The 24956-nt window shown below is 42.5% G+C and overlaps 2 protein-coding genes across 2 annotated transcripts; one reads left to right on the top strand and one right to left on the bottom strand.

The window, feature by feature from the left end:
* Positions 1-3123: 3123 nt before the first annotated feature.
* Positions 3124-9903, top strand: ggt1a (gamma-glutamyltransferase 1a). The gene is made up of 12 exons (XM_074638765.1): positions 3124-3503; positions 3616-3746; positions 3832-3921; positions 4298-4490; positions 5150-5310; positions 5429-5578; positions 6034-6170; positions 7356-7543; positions 7665-7792; positions 8258-8370; positions 9274-9387; positions 9620-9903. The coding sequence occupies exons 1-12, from the start codon at positions 3247-3249 to the stop codon at positions 9764-9766; spliced, it is 1809 nt and encodes a 602-aa protein (XP_074494866.1). The 5' UTR covers positions 3124-3246; the 3' UTR covers positions 9767-9903.
* Positions 9904-13336: 3433 nt separating this feature from the next.
* On the bottom strand, positions 13337-24411 carry anapc5 (anaphase promoting complex subunit 5). The gene is made up of 17 exons (XM_074638759.1): positions 23850-24411; positions 21923-22002; positions 21342-21451; positions 20991-21234; positions 20650-20716; positions 20371-20472; positions 18951-19141; positions 18793-18874; positions 18575-18667; positions 17454-17635; positions 17032-17167; positions 16836-16910; positions 15970-16091; positions 15774-15881; positions 15428-15575; positions 14414-14576; positions 13337-14310 (listed from the first exon to the last, which is right to left on the bottom strand). The coding sequence occupies exons 1-17, from the start codon at positions 24045-24047 to the stop codon at positions 14090-14092; spliced, it is 2322 nt and encodes a 773-aa protein (XP_074494860.1). The 5' UTR covers positions 24048-24411; the 3' UTR covers positions 13337-14089.
* Positions 24412-24956: the final 545 nt, after the last annotated feature.

Below are 24956 nucleotides of genomic sequence, written 5' to 3'. Positions count from 1 at the left end.
GTGAGATGATTAATGGGGTATACTCAGTATGTAAAACTGCTGTATAATATCCTGTGTGACTCTGGAGGGAGAAAAAATAACCCTGATTATGTAATCATGGTTATTTTGGATTCAGCATGAGACTTAAACGTTTTAACAGAAAGTCTGCGTTACAAATTTGGGGTTTGAAAAATTCCGTAATAACCTTTCAGCATATTGTCATTCGAGTGTTCTGGGAGAAAACTAGACTTCTGCACTTCCTTATGGCTCTATCTTCAGGTTTGAAAAAGTCTAGCCCGTGACGGGTGACTTTGGCCAATCACAGGTCTTTTCAGAGAGAGAGCGTTCCTATTGGCTGTTCATTCAACAGAGGCAGCTGTCAATCACTAGCGAACTCTGATCAAATGGTCAAAGTAGGCAGCTCTGATCAAATATGAATCAATATTCTGTTACTGTAATGCCTATTTCTCGCCTCAAATGCTTTCAGAAACATCTTGTAGTGTACTGTTTAGCTGTAAAATGAGAACGTTTGCTCTGGCTGGTGGGCGGTGCTTGGTATTTCCTCAACTGATCTCAACATGGCTGCTGGGTCACAAATTTTCTAATTTTACAGCTAAACAGTACACTACAAGATGTTTCTGACAACATTTGAGGCGAGAAATAGGCATTACAGTGATTCATATTTGATCAGCGCTGCCTAGTTTGACCGTTCAATCAGAGTTTGCGAGTGATTGACAGCTGCTCTGAGACGGCAGGCTCCGGCTCGGCTCTGATTGGTTGTTTTCCTCCGGTCTGTGAAATCTTGCAGATGCCATTAGGAGCACCGGAGGACACCGAGTCACAAGAGTTTTTTCAGATTTACTGTCTCATGCACTACTGTCAGGATATAGTGACGGTTTTATATTTGCACCATTTCTACCCACTGCTGCTTTAAATGGTTCACAAGCAAAAACCTGATTGGGAACCTCTGGGATGGAAGACATGTTTTTCTTTCACCATCCATTCACACAACACATGCATCTAAAAAAAAACATTTGTCCGTCACTGCTAATAAAGAAGAAGCAGTCAGCCTATGACTCCCTATGATTAAAGGCCTGCAGCCACCCATACAAACACATGACATCACCACCTTTTCCACTGTGGCCATCTCTCTGCTGTAAGTGTTTCTGCGGGCTGCGTTTCACCTGTCGCCGAGGAACAGCAGCAGTGTGTGATTTGATTTGCTGCAGAGTATATCGGGCACAGACAAGCCTTCCCCCTTTCTTGTGTGAAAACAATTTGAGCGAGACCTGGTGGGTAGGATTGTATCCCTCCCAGCAAAGTCAAAATAGAAAGCCTCTAGCTGAGGGATAAAAATATGAACGAGCTCCAGCTGATACTTCATAAAAACAAGCCCCATGCAGTGACAGTGACAGTGACAGTGACATGCGCATAAAAGGCCGAAGGAAGGCTTTCGTGATCTGCAACAAACAGATTTGTAATTGTCGTCTTCCGCTATAAATCAGCTCTGTCCATTAAATAAACTCCCCTCCTTGGGGCGGCTCTGAACCTGGGAGATCCAGAACAGGATAGTAGTGATTAGATTTGGACACAATCACAGCAGCAGCAGCAGCCCACAGGCTCCTCTGACAGTGCTTTATCAGTGTGGCCCAGCAACAGGAGTGCACGCTGGATTAGCCGAGGTACCGCAGAAGGCTATTTGCTGTTGCTGAGAAGCTCGCGTCAACGACAAAGCCAGCTCTGGACGCGCGCTGCTGGGGCGAAGGCTCAGGCATCTCAATCGCTCGGAGGATGCCTGCAGAATAAGCCGAGTAGACTGTGACACGGCTACTGAGCATGGCAACGCTGCCGGCTGAGCCAATCACACAGAGCCCCGAGTGAGGCTGCTGGCATCTGTAAACAGATCACTCTCACCTTCACTCCGGCAGAGCCTGCCGGATGGATATCAGAGTGAAATGGAAGGTTACAGAGCACTAGAAAGGAAAACTCAAGAGTTTCACTCCAAACTGAGGAAACGGAGGCATCCATCATTTGAAAAAGTGATGTCTCGTTTTAAAAAATGAGTCATGTGTATCCTTTGCTAAGGAAGCATTGAAGCACCTTTCCTTAGCATTTAGAGAATTCGACCAGCTCTTATCATGGCTGCCACTTAAAGACTTCCGGGTCATTTCACTAAGTTAGGAACTAGGGCTGTCAAAGTTAACGCGATAATACGGGTTAACGCAAATTTGTTTTAACGCCACTAATTTCTTTAACGCATTAACACAACTTGCGATTATTAGGTTGTAGTAGTTTAAAAGCTAGGGTGAAGTTACATACTGCTATCATATTGAATTAGAAAACTTAAGGAATCCATTGGTACCAATCATGTCATACTAGCTTGTCACGAAGGACGCTAAATAACACTCCAAAGTTACGCTAAATTTTAGTGAGGAAAAACTGGCATCAGAGGTCAAGGTGTCCCTTGACCTCTGACCTCAAGATATGTGAATGAAAATGTGTTCTATGGGTACCCACGAGTCTCCCCTTTACAGACATGCCCACTTTATGATAATCACATGCAGTTTGGGGCAAGTCATAGTCAAGTCAGCACACTGACACACTGACAGCTGTTGTTGCCTGTTGGGCTGCAGTTTGCCATGTTATGATTTGAGCATATTATTTTATGCTAAATGTAGTACCTGTGAGGGTTTCTGAACAATATTTGTCATTGTTTTGTGTAGGTAATTGATTTCCAATAATAAATATTTACATACATTTGCATAAAGAAAGCATATTTGCCCACTCCCATGTTGATAAGAGTATTAAATACTTGACAATCTTCCTATAAGGGACATTTTGAACAGATAAATTATGTACGATTAATCCTGATTAACTATGGACAATCATCAATTAACAATCATCAATTAACAATCATTAATTATAATTTAATCTATTGACAACGCTATATTTTTCTGACTGTAACTTTAAAAAAAACACTTACAAATGAAGCACATGCTTATTATCCAGTGTGACACCTGAGCTAAGATGACACATCATCACCAATGAGTGAAGCAGCCGTCGGGTCATATAGTAAACACATGGTCATTACTGTTGACACACACTGAGTCAGCTGAATGGTCAACTCCCTTCTTCGCTCTTCCCATCTATCTGTGCGATACACCAAAATGAGGGTGGACCTTCTGCTCTCCCTCCTTGACAGGAAAAAAATATGATTCACATAATTTTCCCGTTGTTATTCATATAAAGGTTTGCTGTGAAAATGTGATGTTGCAGGAGAGGACACTTGTTTCTGAGCTGATAGAATTCTGTCTGACTTTGAGGTGTGTGGATTTTTCCCGGGTCAGGAAAATGGTTGGGAAGTCCCTGATTGCTGGTCTGGTGGTCCTTCTGGTGGCTGCGGTGAGCCTGTTCCTGGGGGTGTTCATGGGCTTGGGGAAGAAAAACACGCCTCCCCCCTTGGACCACTTCTACTCAAAGGCTGCTGTGGCTGCTGACGCTGGAAAGTGTTCAGAAGTGGGGAGGTAAGAAGACTCTGATGCTCTCAGACTTTTGTTTTCCAAATGTGACAAACGGCGGTATACTCTGTTCCTGCATGAGTGCCGGCTCCTGCTAAGTGTATTCTTATGTTTTCAGGGACATTTTGAAAAAAAACGGTTCTGCCGTGGATGCTTCCATCGCTGCCTTGCTGTGTGTCGGCCTTTTGAACGCTCACAGCATGGGCATCGGAGGAGGGCTCTTCTTCGTCATCTATGACGCTTCCACAGGTAGAGTGTGCATCACAGCTTCTCAACAAAAAGTTAACCGAGCAAAAACACAATTAGCAACCTGTCCTCATTTTCTGCTCGACAGGGAAGGTGGAAACCATCGATGCGAGAGAGACGGCGCCCATGAACGCCACTGAAGACATGTTTGGCAACAACACCAAGCTCTCTCGTACAGGTACTCGCCTCGAGCTGTTGGACGGTTTCCCAGGCACAGAGGAGAAGATGATTCACTGAGTTCTGTAAAGCTGTTGCAGCTTCTGTAATTGACTCTAATGTTGTATCAGAGCTCGAGAGGGATTTAGAGAGGATAAATATTCTAGTCTCAAATCTATCCATCCAGCTCCTCTCGAATGTTTCATCATCCTTAACAACCTTTCCTCTTCTCCTTGCGCCTGCTGCTGGTTACATAAAAATGAAATACTGAATCTGTGTGTGCAGAAGACTGAATCTATAGATATCTTAGCATGCTGGTCCTCCAGTCAGACAGTGGACAGAGACAAAGAGCTTGTGAAATTCAAAATAGTGGTACTACTGTTTTTTCTTCATGACAGGTGGATTGTCCATAGCCATTCCCGGGGAGATCCGCGGTTACGAGATGGCCCACAAGAGGCATGGCAGGCTGCCGTGGAAGGACCTGTTTGAGCCCAGCATCGCCTTGGCTCGACACGGCTTTCCTATAGGAAAGGCTTTGGCACATGCCATCTTCAAGAGCAAAGATTCCATTCAAAGAGACGCCAACATGTGGTGAGGGTGAAGGATTTAAACTGAACGGCAGCAACAGTGACTTGAATATAGTACAATAACGTGTCCAATAATTTAAGCTGACAACGTAAAAGCAATAGTTTGATATTTTGGGAAAATACTCGTATTCTCTTTCTACATGTTTTTTATTTTGACTGTGGACAGAGGCAAACGTTTCCCCGTTTCCAGTCTTTATGCTAAGCTAAGCTAAACTTCTCCTGGCTACAGCTTCCACGGATGTATTATAAGAACTGGATACTGGCGCCTAACCTGACCCATCAGATGGTTTGTTACACAGAACCATCTGAGAAGCTGTCACTGGAAGCTGTTTGGAAAAGGGCAGGCGCTTTAAAAAAAAAAAAAAAAATACTTGGCAGGTGATTGGATGAGCCATCTGTCAATCAAACTCAGTTGGGGGAGAAAAGGGAAAACATCTTTTCCATCGATAAAAGCCTTCAGTTCCGTTCTTTGCTCTTCTTTCAATGAAGAAATACTCTCCAAGAGCAAAATCCAAGTCTCCAATTTTACATTAACGTTATACCTGTTTAGGAATCGTCATATGATAAAACCAGATACTAGTAGTGGCTTTTAATTTTCTACAGACTTAAACACTTTTAACACAATTTAACAGTTTTTCTTCATTTTCTTTTGTCATCTTCCAGTGAGGTGTTTTGTGATTCTCAAAAAAACATACTGAAGGAAAACGATATTGTTAGATTTCCAAAGTTGGCCGACACGTACCAAAGAATAGCAGAAGAGGGCCCTGATGTGTTTTATAACGGGTCAATGGCACGGACCATCGTCAAGGACATCCAGGCGGCAGGTCTTATGTTGTTTTCTTGTTCCTTGTTGTCTTTAGAGATGGTGAATACACAATTACTGGCAATCATTAATGTGAGCATCAATTTAAATTCACCCTGACCATTCTGTGCTCGTCGCAGGCGGCATTATTACCTTGGATGACCTGTTGGAGTACCAACCTGTGCTGAATGAGAACCCCCTGAAGCTGAACGTTGGGGAATACACCATGCACGTCCCAGACGCCCCCTCCAGTGGCCCGGTGCTGGCACTCATACTCAACATAGTGGATGGTGAGCAGCCTGGCCAAGAGCTCACTGTGCAGCCATGTAGAAGAAAGGATGTCAGGTTTCCCTAGGTCATCCCAGGAATGTTTCCCCGCCTGTTTTGGAAGCAGGAAACAGAGCTGCGACACAGTTCTGCTTGCCAAATTCAATCTACCATCAACACCCCATCTGTTCAGGCAGGGAATCTTTAGTCAAGCCTTAAATAAAAAGTGGCATCATTAATTTCAAATGAGGGATAAGAATTAATGTGTTCATAAATTCATCTGGAGGTTCCATATACATATTGCTGAAAGGCTTTGTGTTGTTGTTTGAATGGAGAGTTCACAGTTTAATGACCTGCCTCCGACTGAAATGGGATTTTAGCACAGTGACGGAGGAGACTCATTACCTGATTAAGCAAAGAAAATGTGATTCTTCACGTACTGCAGACATGTTTTTTTTTTCCTGTGGATATTTTGCAGGGTACAACTTCACAGGCACAAGCGTCTCTACAGCAGAGAAAAAGACTCTGACGTACCATCGGATCGTAGAGGCTTTTCGTTTTGCTTATGCCAAGAGGAGCAGACTCGGGGACCCACGTTATCTCAATATTACCGATGTAAGCCTACATGTTATTATTATTATTACACGTCAGAGCTTTATTTTGGAGCTTTCTAGCATCACTGTATACTCAGTATGATCCCGCACACGATACGACTGCTATCAGGCCATTAAATGTGTGTTATCACTCGCTATAACCATCATAGATGTGGGTCAGTAGGGGCCTACTTGTAAAAGTGAAAGTGAAACTTACACGTTCTAACTAGGGCTGTCAATCCATTGAAATCCTTAATTGCGATTCATCACACATTTTTTATCTGTTCAAAATGTACCTTAAAGGGAGATTTATCAAGTATTTAATACTCTTATCAACATGGGAGTGGGCAAATATGCTTGCTTTATGCAAATGTATGTATATATTTATTATTGGAAATCAATTAACAACACAAAACAATGACAAATATTGTCCAGAAACCCTCACAGGTACTGCATTTAACATAAAAAATATGATCAAATCATAACATGGCAAACTGAAGCCCAACAGGCAACAACAGCTGTCAGTGTGTTGACTTGACTATAACTTGCCCCAAACTGCATGTGATTATCATAAAGTGGGCATGTCTGTAAAGGGGAGACTCGTGGGTACCCATAGAACCCATTTTCATTCACATATCTTGAGTGGCGTTAAAACTAATTTGCGTTAGCGTGTTATCGCATAAACTTTGACAGCCCTAGTTATAACATGTTGTAAAACTTGTTGTGAAACTTTACATTTTGAACACAAACAAAACAGCTTCTTTAGGTTTTGGCAACAAAACAACTTAGTTAAGTTTGGGGGAAAAACATGGTGTTTTGATCTAAAATAACTATGCTTCAAAAGTGAAAGTGAAACTTCACATCTACACGTGTCCCATCCATCGCCCTCGATCTCCTCCCCATATGGAGTTCTGCTGCGTCTATACCACAGCGCTCGACTTCCGCTTTTACTCCTGTCATAATTACTACGGTCACTAGAGATCGTTGTCTTCTTTTATTCCTTTTTTCGGTGATCAACCATGTAAATTGATGATAAAACCTACTATTGTGTGTAGCAGGGCCCTACTGTCTCATTTATTCAGCCCTGATTTGAGAAGATTCAGGTAGTGTTTTCTGTATTGTTACAAGTGCTTTGCTATTGTTTACCATTTAAAATGTTCACGTCAGGAACTTCTGCTCTGTGACTAACTTGTTTTGCTCCTCTCAGCTCATCCTAAACATGACCTCAGACTACTTTGCTGATGGCATAAGGAGTAAAATTACAGATGACACCACCCACCCAGACAGCTACTACGAGCCAGACTATTTTGTCCCAGACAACCACGGGACGGCTCACCTGTCGGTCATAGCCGAGGACGGCAGCGCTGTGGCGGCCACCAGCACCATTAATTTATAGTAAGAAGTCAAGCTTTCAGAAACTCTTTCCTGAACCTGCCTGTCAGAGAGAAACGTTTTGCTGAATATCATCTGTGACTTTGCATCAATCATCTCTTAAAACGCGTTTTTATTCCCCCAGCTTTGGTTCCAAAGTCATGTCTCGATCGACTGGAATCATTTTCAACGATGAAATGGACGACTTCAGCTCTCCGTACATGACCAACGGGTTTGGAATCCCTCCTTCACCAAACAATTTCATTCAACCAGGTGTGGCTGGACTGAGTTATCACACTCTATTACTCCAACCCCCAGTTTAGCTTATGACTTTTCTGTACACGTCTGTGTTGATGGATCGCAGTGTTTTTCCAAATTAAGCCCCTTGTTTCCACAATCACAAAGAGGATGACCCTTCCTCTAGTGAGGATGATGCAGAGGTGAGGCTTTCGCTTGTTCCTGCATTTGTCACTGTCAGGAACGTTGATAGCTTTAGCTCGCTAACAGCATCCTCCTCCTTCATTTTAAAGCAATAAGCTAATTTCCAAACCTCCCACTGTGGCTCACTGCTGTTCTTTGTTTACAGTCATATTTTAAATACATGTCCAACTATTAATTGTGGCATTGGCAATTGTTTTTAACTGTTAAAATGCTGCATTTGGACCATTAAACCACAAGGTAAAAAGGTAACATTAATCCATTAAGCAGTCGTAGCGACATTCTGTTTATCTGTTGCAGGCAAGAGGCCGCTGTCTTCCATGTGTCCTACTATCATCTTTGACAAAGAAAACAAAGTGAAAATGGTTGTAGGAGCATCCGGGGGCACAAAAATCACCACAGCCACAGCCTTAGTAAGTCTGATTCATTCACACGCATCATCTCCACCCTGCAGACAAACACAGTCAGTCAGTTATTTGAAACTTAAAGGTGCTAAACGCAAAATTGAGAGCATATTTATTGCCTCTCAATGGCTCTCAACATGGCGACGGCTTGAGCTGGTGCCTCGTAGCCACTTCTGAGAAGTGAAGCCAATGTGGAAGTGCCTTAAACTTGCACTCTTTCTAATAACCAGCAGGGGGCGACTCCTCTGGTTGCAAAAAGAAGTCTGATTGTATAGAAGTCTATGAGAAAATGACTCTACTTCTCACTTGATTTATTACCTCAGTAAACATTGTAAACATGAGTTTATGGTCTCAATCGCTGATTTCAGTTCATGAAAGTTCATTTGAACCTTTTTGGTCGCCTAAAAATGTCTGATTCGGCATTCAGTTGCGTTTAGCTCCACCCTCTCGGCAGCAGTGCTGACAGAAATAACAGTGTTTAACTGAGGGGGAATCGGAGGGTGGGTGCCATGCTTCTGCGACGACACCATCGGTTGGGACGGCGTTATCAGCTGTAACGCATGCACAGCCAGTCCGGCTATGTAAACAAAGCACAGAGAATCTCACATTACAACACACAGCGGTGAGGGAGACGTCATTCTCTGCTCAGGTAGACATTACCCCTCTTTACATAGACAATCTCGGTGGGATCTCATCCTTTTGGGTCGGCAGTAGCTCAGTTCGTAGGGGCTTTGCTTGGGTAGGCACTGCCGAGGTGCCCTTGAGCAAGGCATCGGACCCCCAAACTGCTCCTGCTCCTAATACTATGATGGATTATATGCAGAGTTTAAATGTCACTGTGTGCTGTGTAAAATACAATGTGTGACAATAAAATCTTTTGATTTTTGATTTTTTTTTTGATGGTTGAAACAGGTCATCCTGAACTCCTTGTTCTTCGACTACGACCTAAAGAAAGCTGTGACGGAGCCACGAGTTCACAATCAGCTCAACCCAAATATGACAGTAGTGGAGCAGGGCTTTGAAAAGGTGGGTCACACACACGGAGATGACTTATGATGCAAAACAACATCTGGAATATATGCTATAGCTAAACAGAAAGGCCAGAAGTAAGTTCCCATCCTTGTGGCATGCAATAGAAAGGAATAATCAGAAATGTTAGATGTTACATGTTCCTTTTATTGACCTCTATCGTACACCAGTAACACCTTAACCTCCTGCAAAATATGTTTGTGTATGTGTGATGGTGATACCACGGCAGAGTGTTCTGGAGGGTCTGGTCCAGAAGAACCACGTAACGCAGCTGCTGCCGACTCCAGACTCCGTTGTCCAGGCGGTGGTGCGGCAGGGGGAGCATCTCTGTGCCGAGTCCGACCCCAGGAAAGGAGGCTATCCAGCAGGATACTGACCAGTGACTCCGGGACCTTCTGTGCTCCTCTCAGCCTGGACAGTCTCCTCAAAGACACTCGGATAGAGCCACAACACAAAAAGGTGCCTGCACTGAAGACTCATGGAGAATTTAAGCTATGGAGACACAGCCACCACTTCACTCAAACATGGGAAATGACCAAAACCTCTTTTACTCAAACTCAATTATTCAGCAGTACTTCTCTTTTTTTACGGCATTTTTTTTTTTTAGTTTTGAAGTAAAATAAGAGGTTGCACCTAGTTTGACTCCTGTATCATCACTACTGGGTACTGGTTTTGGGGAAGCCCGAAACACCATCTGCTTTATACAGGCCTAATAAACCGATTTTATGACCAACCAAGTAAGTACCAAGAATTGGGTAAATAATAAGAAATGTTCTTAGGTTACATCACTATGCATTTTTAGGAAAGAATCTGAGTGGTTGTAGGTTGTCCACGTAGTACTTTCATTTATTTATTGTCTAAGGAAAAAGCTATTGTGAATAATTGGACAATTTGTCTGAGAGGGGGTTGTTATCATGTCAAACTGGTGAAAAACCATCAATTAAAACTAGACCTATACCAAATAACAATAAGGACACCTCAGGTCGTTTGCCTGTTTTACCAAAATGTCTACCGAAACCTTCCTCCTGGTGTAAGTCGATCCTGAAACGAACCTTATTTAGAAGAAACCGACCGTGTTGTTTTCTACCGTGACTCTATAGTGATTTGAATTGTAAATGTTTAATATCGAGTAGAGGTTAAGTGAATGTATAGTGTATTTTGAAAAATACATTTGCAGATATATTTTTCTAAAACATGCATTGTTCTTATGCCATGTTTGTTGCCATGCTTGTTATTAAACATTTTGAACACAGAGGTTATATTTTACCACACGGACCCTCTGGGTATTTCTGTGCTGTTTCTGTAACTGGAATATTAGGCGTGAAATCAATCTACGCTGTCTTTTCTTCTAGTTTGTGGCCAGTCAGATTTTGTACTTCGGTGTTTATGCTGAACCGCATATATTGTGGTAAACACATTTAAAGGGGAAAACCACCTAAATTAAGAATTCCAATATGTTATTTTCATGGCTGAGGAAAGTTCAATCAATATTTGTGAACATGAGCTGCTCTCTCTCAAAACCAGAAACCAGTGAAGTAAGTCTCAAACTTGTGATGTCATAGGGTATAGCACTAAAACGTACACAGCTACAAGGGCACTCGGAGAGCGCACCGTCGGCCTTTATATCAGCATTTCATTCACTTCTGTGAAGAAAACTAAACTAAATTATTTTGAAAGTTTGGATTATTATTTAAGATATAAACAGGATAAGGACACGGTGAACACTTGAACACAAGCTGTATTTACAGAGCCGTCCGTCTCTGCCAAACAGCCTCATCCTGCATTAGAAAAGTACGCAGTTAAAACAACCAAGGAGCTAATAGAAAAATGGTGTCGGGGAGGAGAAAACACAGAATTTTGTCAAAAAATAAGCCTATTAAGTATGTTTGTTTTTTAAAGAATTTAAAAAATACACAATACAGGTATAATTGTATTAAAAGTTCCTATAAATAACAGGAAACTCATCCAAATCGCTTGTTATACACAAACTTCCTGCAGTTACTGCGTTCACTATTTGGGATAATTGTATATTTTATCAGTTGTTCTGTACTGTTATTGTTATGCATTGAATATAATATGAAACATACAGAAAATGCCACTGATTTAATGGGTTCTTCCTTGGCCTATGCTACACCCTTCCACCAAGTTTCACGAAAATCGGGCCTGTAGTTTTTCTGTACCGCTGCTGACAAACAAACAAACCCAACCGAAAACATAACCTCCTTGGCGGAGGTAATGAACAAAGATTTTTTAGGACTAAAAAGGTTCAATTGCGGTCAAAGGAGGTAAACAAAACGTGCGCAGGACCCCTGAAGAGGCTGACCCCGTTTTACTTTCACTGTCCAGTGAGTTTCAATCAGTATTCAGTAAATATCTCCACTCGTGTGTGCTCGGTGAGAAAATGGAAAACCAAGCACCAGTTGCCTTTGAGTAAAAAAAACAACTCAGAAATGCTTTAAAAAAACATATTTAGCTGCTTTTTCATCTGTTCAGGTTTGAAAGAAATTGAATATCTTATAGATGGTGGAAATTTCTCAACTCATGTAAATTGCTCTGCTGCATTAAAAGCAAATAGAAAGCTCTCTGCTGCAAACTGATGGGTAACAATTAGTGGTTTGAATCAGCAAATTATCCCGGCAACATAAAGACTCTGTGGGTAAAAGCATAAAGAGAACAGCGTACGCTCAACTCTGCACTAAGGGAACACACACTCCTTTTATAGTGTGTACTGAAGAGCTTGCTAAACGGACCCTGTGAACAGGCCCACATACTTTACACACTGTTAGTTGTAGTAGGCAAATCATGTAAATAAAGGTAGCATATGGCCCCCGTGCCTGAAGCCACATCACAACAAGCAACAGTGAAAAGACCTCAGGGTGTATCACATGACTCCTGTGTGATATTTACATAGCAAACAGGCCTGCGTTTACTGCGCACCACTGTAATCTATCTGTTTATGCAGTAAATGACATGAAGCCAAACATGACACTTTAGCTCATTCAACAGGAACTTTGAGGGAGCCTGAACAGATGGTAAATGAGATGGAGAGAGGAATGTCCTGTCAACAGGTCCTCCAGGGCTCCAATCAGACACCACACCTTAGAGATGCTTGTGCAGGAGAGATAAGGACAACTTTAACCCCCTGAGACCCACGGGCGATCCCGACTGACTTTACTGTCTTTCAGAGGTCGTAGCAGGTTCAGTTTTAGAGCTAGAGAAGGCACAGATATCATATGAGACTAGAAATCATAAAAAAATCCACTGGTACCAACCACGTCATACTAGGTACGGAAGGAGGCTAAGTAAATGTTAAACTTTTGGTGAGGAAAAACTGGCATGCCGTAATCAAAGGGGTCCCTTGACCTCTGATCTCAAGATATGTGAATGAAAATGGGTTCTATGGGTACCCACGAGTCTCCCCTTTACAGACAAGCGTCTTGGTGTCTTAATGTGGTATTCTGGGGGGATTATTGATCATTTTTTATCGATTCTTGAGTGGTAAAAAATGGTTAAATTTAGCACCAAATCCGTGTAACAAATGGTATCAACCCAAAAATTGCTGCAACAACTTATGAGACATAATAGAGCATGGGGATGACCATCATATACTAATCGATCATAATGTTCTAAATCCTTATATGCTTTTACAATTTATTTTAATTATTGTTTATTTCTGATTTATGACTTGAACAATTTGACACACAGTGCTGAGCTGCATCTCAAATTAATCTTCAGATTGCCACCGTTTAGATGAAGTACACCACCTCTATGTGACATCTACTGTTGACCTGCTAGCTCCCCCTAAAGACCACCTGTACCCCCCTAAAAAAGACAAAAGCGGGTCTATTGTGGGTCTCCGAGGGTTAAATACTACTGAAACTATAACTAAACTCTACCACAGAAATGTTCCCGCTGCAGACACACAATTATTCCGAAATAACTGAGATAAAATTAAACAAGTTGTTTATTTTCTCAAAAGAAGTGCAGCGAGTAATGGATTACAGGCCCGTCAGGACACCTAAATGTAATGCTGTAAGACAAGAATCGTTCTCACAAATCGTGTCAGACGGAAATGGAACACAGACACAGTATCTGGTGTTATGTCATCGCCGTGGGGTCTATTACATTAGAAATGTGATCACGATTTCCTCCTCCAGATTCCAGCTTCATCTGTATTCTTCTGGCGAAATATGAATCATCCGGGGCCACCAAAACACATTCATCTTGCTAACTGTGATATTGCCCTCATTTGTCAAAAAGCGGCAGTTAAATTGGCGCGGCCGTGACAGCTCCTGATAAACTTTCAATGTTTCTATTGTGCCGTTGGAAGGTGTGTTCTGTCTGTCTGACAAGCCTGGACTGTTGCTGTGGTTGAAGCATTAGAAATATGTTGGCCCTCAATTAAATCTGTATCCGACCACAAGTGAAGAGACAACTGATTTATTCTTGGTCTAACCGGTTACTCAACCTTGTTTACGACTACTGACATCGTCCTCTTTAATTTTTATCCATGCATTGCGTGCAGCAGAGTTTCCAAATTGCTTAAATATTAACAAATGTTTTAGTGCTGACAGAGCAGGACAGATCGCTGCCACCATCTAGTGGTGAGCAGCAGTGTCTCTGCTCAGCAGTTAGAGGAGGTGTTGTGACCTTTTTCAGTAGCCAAAATGACTCCGGTTTGTTGTTGGACAGGGAGAAGTTACAGTCGCATGGAGACCGGCGGCGCTGGTGATTGCAGCTCCTGGTCCAGCAGCCGGAAGAGCATGGCACTTCTGTTGCACTGCGAGGTCTGTCCCAGAGAACGGTGCAGCTGAGCCTGCAGGTAGTGGACGTCCCGCAGCCGCTCCTTACAGTTCAGCTTGGAGAAATAGGCCGCTGCCTCATTTAACGTGTCGACGGCCAAAACAGCCAAATGCAAATCTGCAGGGGAGACAATGAGCAGCAGTGTGTGAATAGAGGCTGTGCAGCGACGCAACACTGTGAGATAGGGATCAGTGTTTGGCGGGGGAGGTGAGGCTGTTACCTGCTTGCCCTTGTCTGTTTGGCCTGAACCCAGCCACCGCCATCTGACAGCGGGCCGTCAGCAGCAGGGCTCGGCCCTTGTCCATGACCGATCCGTGGGCTAGAACGGGCTCAATGGCTTCATGCAGAACACTCAGAGCGTGCTCAGGAACCCCCAACATCAGCTGCAGAGAGGAGAAGAAAAAAAAAAGAAACAAGGCACTGCTTTTATTTTGCTTATACACCAGCCATACTGCAAAAAAAAAAACAGTAGGGTTGGCAATCGATTAAAATATTTCATTGCAATTAATCACATGATTGTCCATAGTGAATCGTGATTAATCACAAATTCATTGGCCATTTTTTATCTGTTCAAAATGTACCTTTAAGGGAGATTTGTCAAGTATTTAATACTCTTGTCAACATGGGAGTGGGCAAATATGCTTGCTTTATGCATATGTGTGTATAAATTTATTAACAACACAAAACAATGACAAATATTGTCCAGAAACCCTCACAGGTACTGCATTTAGCATAATAAATATGCTCAAATCATATCATGGCAAACTCAGGCCCAACAGGCAACAACAGCTGTCAGTGTGTCAGTGTGCTGACTTGACTATGACTTGCCCCAAAACTGCATGTGATTATCATAAAGTGAGCATGTCTGTAAAGAGGAGACTCGTGGGTACCCATAGATCCATTTTCATTCACATATCTTGAGGTCAGAGGTCAAGGGACCCCTTTGAAATTGGCCAAAATGCAGCGTAAGTTTGGAGCGTTATTTAGCATCCTTCGTGACAAGCTAGTATAACATGGTTGGTACCAATGGATTCTAGTTTCATATGATGTCAGTATCCTCACTCTAGCTTTAAAACTGAACCCAAAAACCACAAGTTGCATTAATTCATTAAAGATATTATTGGTGTTAAAATAAATTTACGTTAATGCTATAATAATGCATTAACTTGGACAGCGCTACAATAAGGCTTTGGTAATTTGCATACGTGGGAGCTGTAACAGTGTTGTGGCTGACCTGAGTGAAGGCCAGGTGAAGGATGGTCTCCGAGGCCAGGGACTGGAGGTGGTGCTGTCTAGCCAGAGACAAGGCCTGCAGGAGGAGAGGAAGAGCTGTGGAGAAGCCAGACGACTCCCAGTGGAGCTCAGCGGTGGAAAGCATAACTCTGTACGAGACATACACAGGAAGTGATGTAGACGAGAAAAAATGTTGCTCAGACTGATATACATTAAATATTTATGGTAACCCTAAAATAGTTGGGTCATTCAATTCCACAAAAAAAAAAAAAAAAGAAGGTAGACGTTCAGAAGTTTAGTTGAGGTCACTCTCCTCTACACTCCAGGAAACATCCGTGTCTATCTACCTGATGACCACCTCCGTGCATTTAGTCTTCTCACAGTGAACCTGCAGCCGCTGTAAGACGCTGTACGCCTCAGTGCTCCGGTTGAGAGCCTTCAGAACTTGAGCTTTCCTGTCAGCAAACACACCGTTACAGCTCCGACACAGGTTACACACGTGTGAGACAGCCATTGTGAAGATTAGAAGTGCCTTTGTGTTACCTGTAGAGACCATCTGTTTTGTTTAAGGCAGAGATGGCTGTGACTAGTGGCTCTGCCAAATGGTATTTCCCTTGGTTCATATGTCGCTCAAACTGGATTTTCAGATCACACAGCATCCAGAGCTGAATTGGAGATTTGGGTAATCAAAAAACAAGTATTTGATGGATTATGCTACATCATATCAAGTCCTCCCCCTTTGGTCAATATTGAATAAAGACTGAAATCTGACTTTTTGACATCGGTTTTACTTTACAAAAATATTATGCAATAGAATCGTTGATATGAAATAGCAGCAACTACAAAACAAATTGCAAATCGACTGTCGTTGACTTAACGGCCACAGGTGTCACATCCAGCCCCTTTAAAGCGGTGCTTTTGTGTGATTCTCTGAGGAGGAACTCCGTTTTACAGATCTGTCGATTAAATTAACTAATCGATTAGTCGACAAAATCGTATCGACTAAGAATTTCTTTGGTCGAGGACAGCCCTTGTAAACAGACAGCCAAACACCTAGCAAAACAGAAATATATTTAATCCCTATGAACCATTGTGTGTAAACAAACCGGGTAAAACAGACAAGAAAGCTAAAATAACATATTTGTTGGTAAATACTGCAATTTGCCCTGCATTCAGTGAACACCATTTAAAAGGCAACATCATCAGTTACCATGAAAGTTCTATGACAATGATTTTTGGGGGTTAAAAATAAGCCGAAAAGGGCATCAAATAAAGGCATCACAACTGTCTTATCGCTTACAGTTTGCCAGCCAGCCTAAAAAAATTCTCACCTTCACTCTTTCTGCAGTAACTGCTCTCTGCCTTTGTAGGGCAGCACTGAATAATACAGTATGGTTGAGAGAACGCACCTTTGCATGCTGTGAGTGAGGAGGAAACTGTTCTTTCAGATGCTGGAGAATCTCTGTAACGGAGCAGTACAGGCCCTGCAACAGAAGCAAACAACATGCATGTTGAACTTCCCCGCAACGCTGGGTCAACTGAGTTAATGGATATGCAGCAGCTGGGGCAGAAAGCAAACAGACGAGATCAAATCAAATGTGTTACCTGCTCAGCGTGCAGCTCGGCCAGGTGGCAAAGAGCCACGGCGAACGCCTCCGTGTTGTTCTGCTGGACCCCGAAGTTGACCGGTTCCAGACTGCTCATGTTGAGAAGCAGCTGGGCCTGCTGCAGAGCCATGGTGCTGCACGAGACACGGGGCACATTAAAGGACTTGGAGGAAATGTGCTGGTCACGCAGACACTTCTGAGTCGTGTATTTTTACACCTAAACTTGTGGATTTTATAAGGTTGTCTTGTACATTAGATGCCCGAAGTGTTAATCCATGCATGACAACAAGAGGCATTTCAACCGTGTTTCACAGAGATGATTTAATGTGAGTGAGGAGAAGGTTGTGTGCTAGCGTGCAGTCAGTAACAGTGACCACAACTGACAACTGTGTGTCAGGGTGGCGTGCTGAAGAGCCTGACCTCTTGCCGTACATCCTCCATATGGACGTAGTCTGAGCCAGGCTGATCTCGATCAGCTCCGACAGACTGTGCTTCCAGTGCAGGATGTCCGTGTCCTTCAGCGCATCCATCAGCTTGTGAGCTGTCTTGCCCTGTGTCGCCCCCTGCTGGACCAAAGACTGAATGCCCAGAGATGCCAAGTACTACAGCAGGGAGGATGGATAAGAGAATATATGCAAAGATCAGGTTTAGCCATGTATAACCATGCATTATATGCTGTTTTTTATGTATGTGTGGAAAGCTGTGTTTTAATTTGTAATCTTTTTATTTTAAGCTTTGTATGTATTCCTGTATGTTATTTTATGAAGGAATAAACAGTTCAGGCCACAAGAGGTGCTAAATTGCAACTAAGAAGTTTATCTAATGCCTGCCGTGTAACAGCTGTACATACTGTATAATTACATGAAGAACATCTCTGTTACAGTATGTCATGATTGCTTTCACAATAGAGTTTCAATGTGCAAAACTCCAAATGCAAAGAGCCAAAATGGAGCAAATATGATTAAAAAAAAGTATTTTTTATAAAACGGTCACTATATCCTGACAGTAGTGCATGAGACACCTAATCTAAAAAAAAAATCATGTGCCTCTGTGTCCTCCGGTGCTCCTAATGGCACCTGCAAGATTTCACAGACCGGAGGAAAACAACCAGTCAGAGTCGAGCTAGAGTCTGTCGTCTCTGAGCAGCTGTCAATCACTCGTGAACTCCGATCAAACGGTCAAACTAGGCAGCGCTGATCAAATATGAATCAATATGCTGTTACTGTAATGCCTATTTCTCTCCTCAAATGTTTTCAGAAACATCTTGTAGTGTACTGTTCAGTTGTAAAATGAGAAAGTTTGTGACACGGCAGCCAAGTCGGGATCTGTTGAAGAAATACTAAGCACCGCCCACCAGCCGGAGTACAGCCAATAGGAACGCTCTCTCTCTCTCTGAAATGACCTGTGATTGATCAAAGTCTCCCGTCACAGGCTAGATTTTTTAAAGCCTGAGAACAGAGCCATGAGGAGGTGCAGGAGTCTAGTTTTGATGCCAAAAACTTTCTGCCTACTGAAGTTTTAAGAGCTCATGTGGCACTCACCGGCAGGCAGAAATGGGCAGCCATTTTCACTGAATCCTCAGTTAACACAGTGCTGTCAGATCCCTTCATCTGTTCCAGCGTGTACAGCCAACTCTGACGTGGGACAGAAAGAGACATAGACTAAGGCGACACTCGTATCAAATTCAGACATGATGAACCATCAATCGTTGTACAACAGTGACGTGACATAAAATAATAGTAGAAAAAAAGTATTTTACCAGACAGTGCTGCAAGCACACGTGATCATTGGACTCCTGGGCAATGCGGATAGCCTCCTTTACAGCCAAATCAGCCTGCTGACTGAGGGAAAAGAAAAAAAGGTGTTTTATTCAGATACTCTTTTTCTAGGAACTTGTCCACCAGTTCTTGTACTCACTAGTGGCCGAAGCGACAGTGCAGGCTTGCCAGGTTGAGAGCAGCGTAGCGGAGACTTCGGCCGTAGCCCTCATCCCCGTTGCTCTTTCCCTCATTTCCAGACAAGATGAGGCGGTCAAAGTAATGTAAGAGACTGTGAGCGGAGAGGAAGATGTCCTGGACTCTCATGCTGTTCAGGTAGTTTAGATAATGCTGAGGAGAGAGTAAAAAAATCACAGAGCTGATGAAGATGATATTCCCCCCTCTGGTAGACTTGTTAGTATAACAGGGCTGGGACGATACACCTATCTCCCGATTCGATACTATCACGATACTTGGGTGCCGATTCGATATGTATTGCGATATCTAAGCATTGCGATTCGACAAGTATTGTGATTCGATATTACGATTTATTGCAATTTTTAACTTTTTTAACACTAGAGCATGGGAAAAAGTTGACTAGGGACTTTTACTTTGGATAATATCTAAATTGATACAGTAAAAATGTTTGATTTTCAGCATGTATGTACACAGAGATATCCTGAAGTCAAACATATCAGTCATTGCATTATTTATAAATTTTTTCCAGCAACCCGAAAATCAAAGAATAAAGACATTTCTCTCACAAATTAGTGGCATTTTCCTTTAATTTATAAGGGACATGTAATGTTTTATACTTCTGGTTATTATAATCCAATCAATCTTATTTCCATATATGTATGTTGTATATACAGTTCGCTTTGTTAACACCTTATTTTGAAAACCAGACGTAGTCACAAAGTGTATACTTCCGCTAACTTCGCTAAGTCTGTCTCTAGCTTTCCCGTTAGCTCTGTTCTCTTTATACATCCATGGTCAGCTCCATCGGGGGGCGTTTGAATGCATTTAACATAAATGTCAGTATATGGGTGCTCTACAGTTGTAGCGTCGGCCGATTTGACCACGGAGATGAAAGTGGCGGCTGGCCTGACCGCATGTTACCGCAATACGATAATGTTTCCTGTCCATGACACTGTTAGCATGCAGCTTTAGCCATCATGTCTAGCTCTGCTTTTCCTGCAATGTAGGAAACCCAAAGTGTTTCCATACTTTACTGTATGTGTAGTGTTTACTGCTTTGGATTTAAAATGTGAGAGAGCAGGTCGTATCCATGTGGACCCTACACCGTTTTCTACATTCCTGTTTCGGCTTGCTACGGCCACGGCGGTTTGTTTTAGTGACGGATACGGAACGGATATGACGTCACATTACTCAGACTACAACAATAAAAGCGGTAACTGCCTTCTACCTCCGTATAAACTCAAATGTAGCAAATACATCGATTCTGGCATTAAAAAATGTAATTCAAATTCGTAAAAAAATAATAATCAGGATACATAGGTGAATCGATTTTTTTCCTACCCCTATAGTATAGTAGGGAAAGTGAAGTAGATGGAGCTCACCGCCTCAGCAAAATCAGGGTTAAACTTCAGCATGTTGTTGAGCTCTTCCTGCAGTGCAGCGGGCTTTAGAGCTTTGTTCTCGTCGTTCTTCAGAAGATATGCCTGTGGAAAGAGGTTTTAGAAAACTGTAAAAGCCCATAAGCGCTGCAAATGCACAGCTATGTTTGACACAGGATGTGGATGGTTCCTTTTTAACATATTGTGTCAAATCTGCTGGTTTGAACAAAATGGCATTAATACAGTTCAGTTAATTTCAGTCTTATTGATTTAAACACTCACCTGTCTTGCAAGAAAGTACTCTGCTTGTTTTTGTGACAGGGGACCTCTGCTTGGAGTATTGTCATTTCTAGAGCATAAGCCATGAGAATCTGCTGTTAACAATTGTCTTTGTCGCAATAACATCAAAACAAAAGTCTTGCCAATTACCATGCTGAAGGGGGTTAACAGTTTAGACTTTTGACATACACGCAGCGAATACAATTTCACTAAATAGTAAGTGCAGTCAATCAGAAAATAATGTCAAAACTTTCAAGGTGAGGTTGAAACACTTGGGCTGTCCCTTTAAAGTAACATACGTGACACCAAATCAAATGATTTTATCAATGAACAGCATCACTGACCGAAGCTCTGACTCATGCAGCGGGGTGTCCAACTCCTCTCGGTCTATTCTGTCCCCTACGGTGTCCTCGGTGCTGGTGAGGTCCATGTCGGAGTCGTCAGCGACCAGTGCCGGCAAACCCACCTGCCCATCGGTGGGCTTGGCGTAGTGACTGTGGTAGTAGTGCTGCAGGGACTTGTACAGCTTGTAGACCTGACTAAAAGACAGCTTGTTGTAGGCCAGAAGCATGTGTCTCATAAAAAGTCCTAAAAAGAAAGATGAGACATAGCTTAATGAAGGTATGAGAATAACACAGACATTTCAGGACTTCAAATCTGACTTTAAGAGCTGTCATATCATGTGAACTACTCACCTACAACACTGGTTTTATACGCCTCAGAATCAAAAGCAGTGAATGGAGTGGGAAGCGTGGAAAAGAAGTACTCCATGTCTTTCAGCTCTCCGTCTGCCATTTCATGCAGCCTTTGAAGGAAAAAGCAATGGCCTCAGAAACTAGACATTTGTCAAAGTTAACACGATAATAACGCGTTAACGCAAATTTGTTTTAACGCCACTAATTGCTTTAACGCATTAACGCAACTTGCGATTTTTGGGTTGGAGCGGGCTCAGTTTTAAACATAGAGTGATGATACTGGCATCATATGAACCTAGAAAACCTAACCGAATCCATTGGTACCAACCATTTCATACCAGCTTGTCACAACGGAGGCGAAGTAAGGCTACAAACTTACACTCAATTTTGGCGAGGAAAAACTGAAAAGGCCATTTTCAAAGGGAAGCTACATTACAATTATGTGCTACAATTTCCTGAACTTAGGAGACCTTGAAAGCACCAGTGATTAAGTAGTAGTAACCCTAATGCAGAGCCCCAATGTCGCATGCAACTGAGTAATTAAATAAAGTTACAGACTGTCTCAGACTGAAGCAGTATACCTGAGTTTCACAGCATATGCAGTCTGAGGGCAACACTCCTCCACAGTCTTCAGGAATTGGCCAAGAGTCAGGTCTGGACCCTGATTACCCCACATGAAACAGAATCACAATCAGAATGGTGTTTATTGCCAGGTGTAAGAGGTAAACACTAGGAATTTGCTTTGGTTTTGTTGGTGCAAATAAACAGTATAATAACAAAAGAATAGATAAAAACTTTAGAATAAAATAAGAATAACAAATTTAAATTCTACCAATATACAATATAAGCTATAAACAAAAATAAACATGATATAAACAGAGAGTGCAAATATTGCCGGTGTGCATACAATCAGGCACCAGAGAGGGAGAGAGAGGGATACAGTAGGGGGGTGGTATTGAGAGTGCCACCAAGTCAAACAACAAACAAACAAACAACAAAAACACAGTATTTACAATACACCAATAAATAAATAACATCATAAGCCCTTTGAGATATAATCAACAGCTGAGAGGTACCATGGATCTAGGCCATATCTAAGAATGTTCATTAAAAAATCAGACCGCTGCTGGAACAAAAGACCTCCTGAATCGTTCACTAGAACACTGAGGCATCACTAGAACATCACTAGAACACAGAGGCATCACTAGAACATCACTAGAACACTGAGGCATCACTAGAACACTGAGGCATCACTAGAACATCACTAGAACACTGAGGCATCACTAGAACATCACTAGAACACTGAGGCATCACTAGAACATCACTAGAACACTGAGGCATCACTAGAACACTGAGGCATCACTAGAACATCACTAGAACACTGAGGCATCACTAGAACATCACTAGAACACTGAGGCATCACTAGAACATCACTAGAACACTGAGGCATCACTAGAACATCACTAGAACACTGAGGCATCACTAGAACATCACTAGAACACGGAGGCATCACTAGAACATCACTAGAACATGGAGGCATCACTAGAACATCACTAGAACACGGAGGCATCACTAGAACATCACTAGAACACTGAGGCATCACTAGAACACGGAGGCATCACTAGAACATCACTAGAACACTGAGGCATCCCTAGAACACTGAGGCATCACTAGAACATCACTAGAACACTGAGGCATCACTAGAACACGGAGGCATCACTAGAACATCACTAGAACACGGAGGCATCACTAGAACATCACTAGAACACTGAGGCATCACTAGAACACGGAGGCATCACTAGAACATCACTAGAACACTGAGGCATCACTAGAACATCACTAGAACACTGAGGCATCACTAGAACATCACTAGAACACGGAGGCATCACTAGAACATCACTAGAACACGGAGGCATCACTAGAACATCACTAGAACACTGAGGCATCACTAGTCGCTCACTGAATGAGCTTCTGAGTCCATTAAAAACACCATGTAATGGATGGCCTTCAAAATGCAGAACTGTTTTAAGTGAGTCTGTTGCAAGACCAATCACTGAGCCAGCCTTTCTGATCAACTTATTGATCCTGTTTTAATCATCCACAGTGATGGTGCCCCCCCAGCAGAGCACAGCATATAACAGAACACTAGCACCTTGATAGAAACCATGAAGAAGGGTCTTGCTGACATTAAAAGATCTAAGTTTTCTCAAGACGAAGAGTCTCGACTGGGCCTTCTTGAATACAACCTCAGTGTTCTTTTCCAGTTTAATTTACTGTCCAGGTGGACACCTAGGTATTTATAGGACTGGTGTGTGTGTGTGTTTGTGAGGGAGAGACAGTGACAGGGGGGTGGAGATGCTGTTGGAGAGCCACACTGCCATGGGGAGTGTGAGGTGTGAGGTTTTGGTCCTGATGGACCTTAACCTCCTGCCAGATGCAAGATACAACCATGAAACGCCTGCTTTAACACACAGCACTGTGCAAAACAACAACATGAATAAAACCAACCTGCTGCAAGGGCAGGATGAGTTTGTTGAGTCGTCTTCTCTCTGGCAGGGTGATCTTGGACGCAGTCATGTCGTACAGCAGAGCCAGAACAGAGATCTTATACGGAGTGACCCAGTCTTTGATACCAAACACGTTAGCATGCACCACTCCGTTCGTCATCATGGGGTTGAAATACAGACTCTCATGCACACTCGCCATGTTGACAGGCTGTAGTAGGCTACTGGGACTGTTTTGTGGAGAACTGGGTCAAGAAGAGTTAAAGATAATAAAGATAACAGAAGAAACAGGCAGCTGGGTCTGTGGGTCTGGATCTGGATCAGCAGCAGCTAGCTGCTCGGTAGCGTCACGTTACTGAGTTTAGTTCAGTTAAAAGTCCAGAGAAAACGGCAATAATACGCCAACACTTGGTTCCAGGTTGGCTAACGTAGTTTGCAGATACGGCATCTTACTGACGGGGAAGGTTAACTTCGGTTTAGTGAAGTAGTTTGGTTCATTTCCAGCATGTTGACAGAAGTTACCTCTTCGCTTTCAAACCGCCCTCCTTCTGTCGCCGGAAACACACGTCATCATAAAGAGACAGCACTTTTTATTCCCATTAAACTTTATTTTCATGTTTCAAGCAAACATTCATGAAAAATTATGATAATAACTGTGTTTTTATTATCATTTCAAAATGACAGTATACATAGTAACAGAAGAAAACATTAAAAACATTTACATACAGAAGAAGAATAGCGAAAAACATAAACAAAGAGCTGTGCCAAACATTAAAGGACATATGACAGAAATGAAACAAAACCAACATAAAATAAAACAATAAATTAAAAAAACACATCAAAATAAATAAATAAATAAATAAGAAGAAAAAAAGACCACGCAAAAGTCTGACAATAATTTCACTTAAAGGGACTGTTTGTAACTTTTTAAGCGTATAAATGTAGCGGGTCGGCACACATGCGCGTTCGCATATGCGCGTTCACGTGTGGCCGGAGCCTCGTCTCCGCTGCCTGCTCTCCTTCACTCAGAAAGCGTGCGCGTCCTCGCTGTCTCGCTCCCCCTCTAGACGTGAACGCGCGCTCACTCCTCACTGCAGAAGAGTTAGTTTAG

Source organism: Sebastes fasciatus, chromosome 6, assembly GCF_043250625.1.
Source record: "Sebastes fasciatus isolate fSebFas1 chromosome 6, fSebFas1.pri, whole genome shotgun sequence".
NCBI classification, from domain to species: domain Eukaryota; kingdom Metazoa; phylum Chordata; class Actinopteri; order Perciformes; family Sebastidae; genus Sebastes; species Sebastes fasciatus.
Note: the sequence above shows the minus strand (reverse complement) of the source record. Positions and strands in the feature narration are given on the sequence as shown.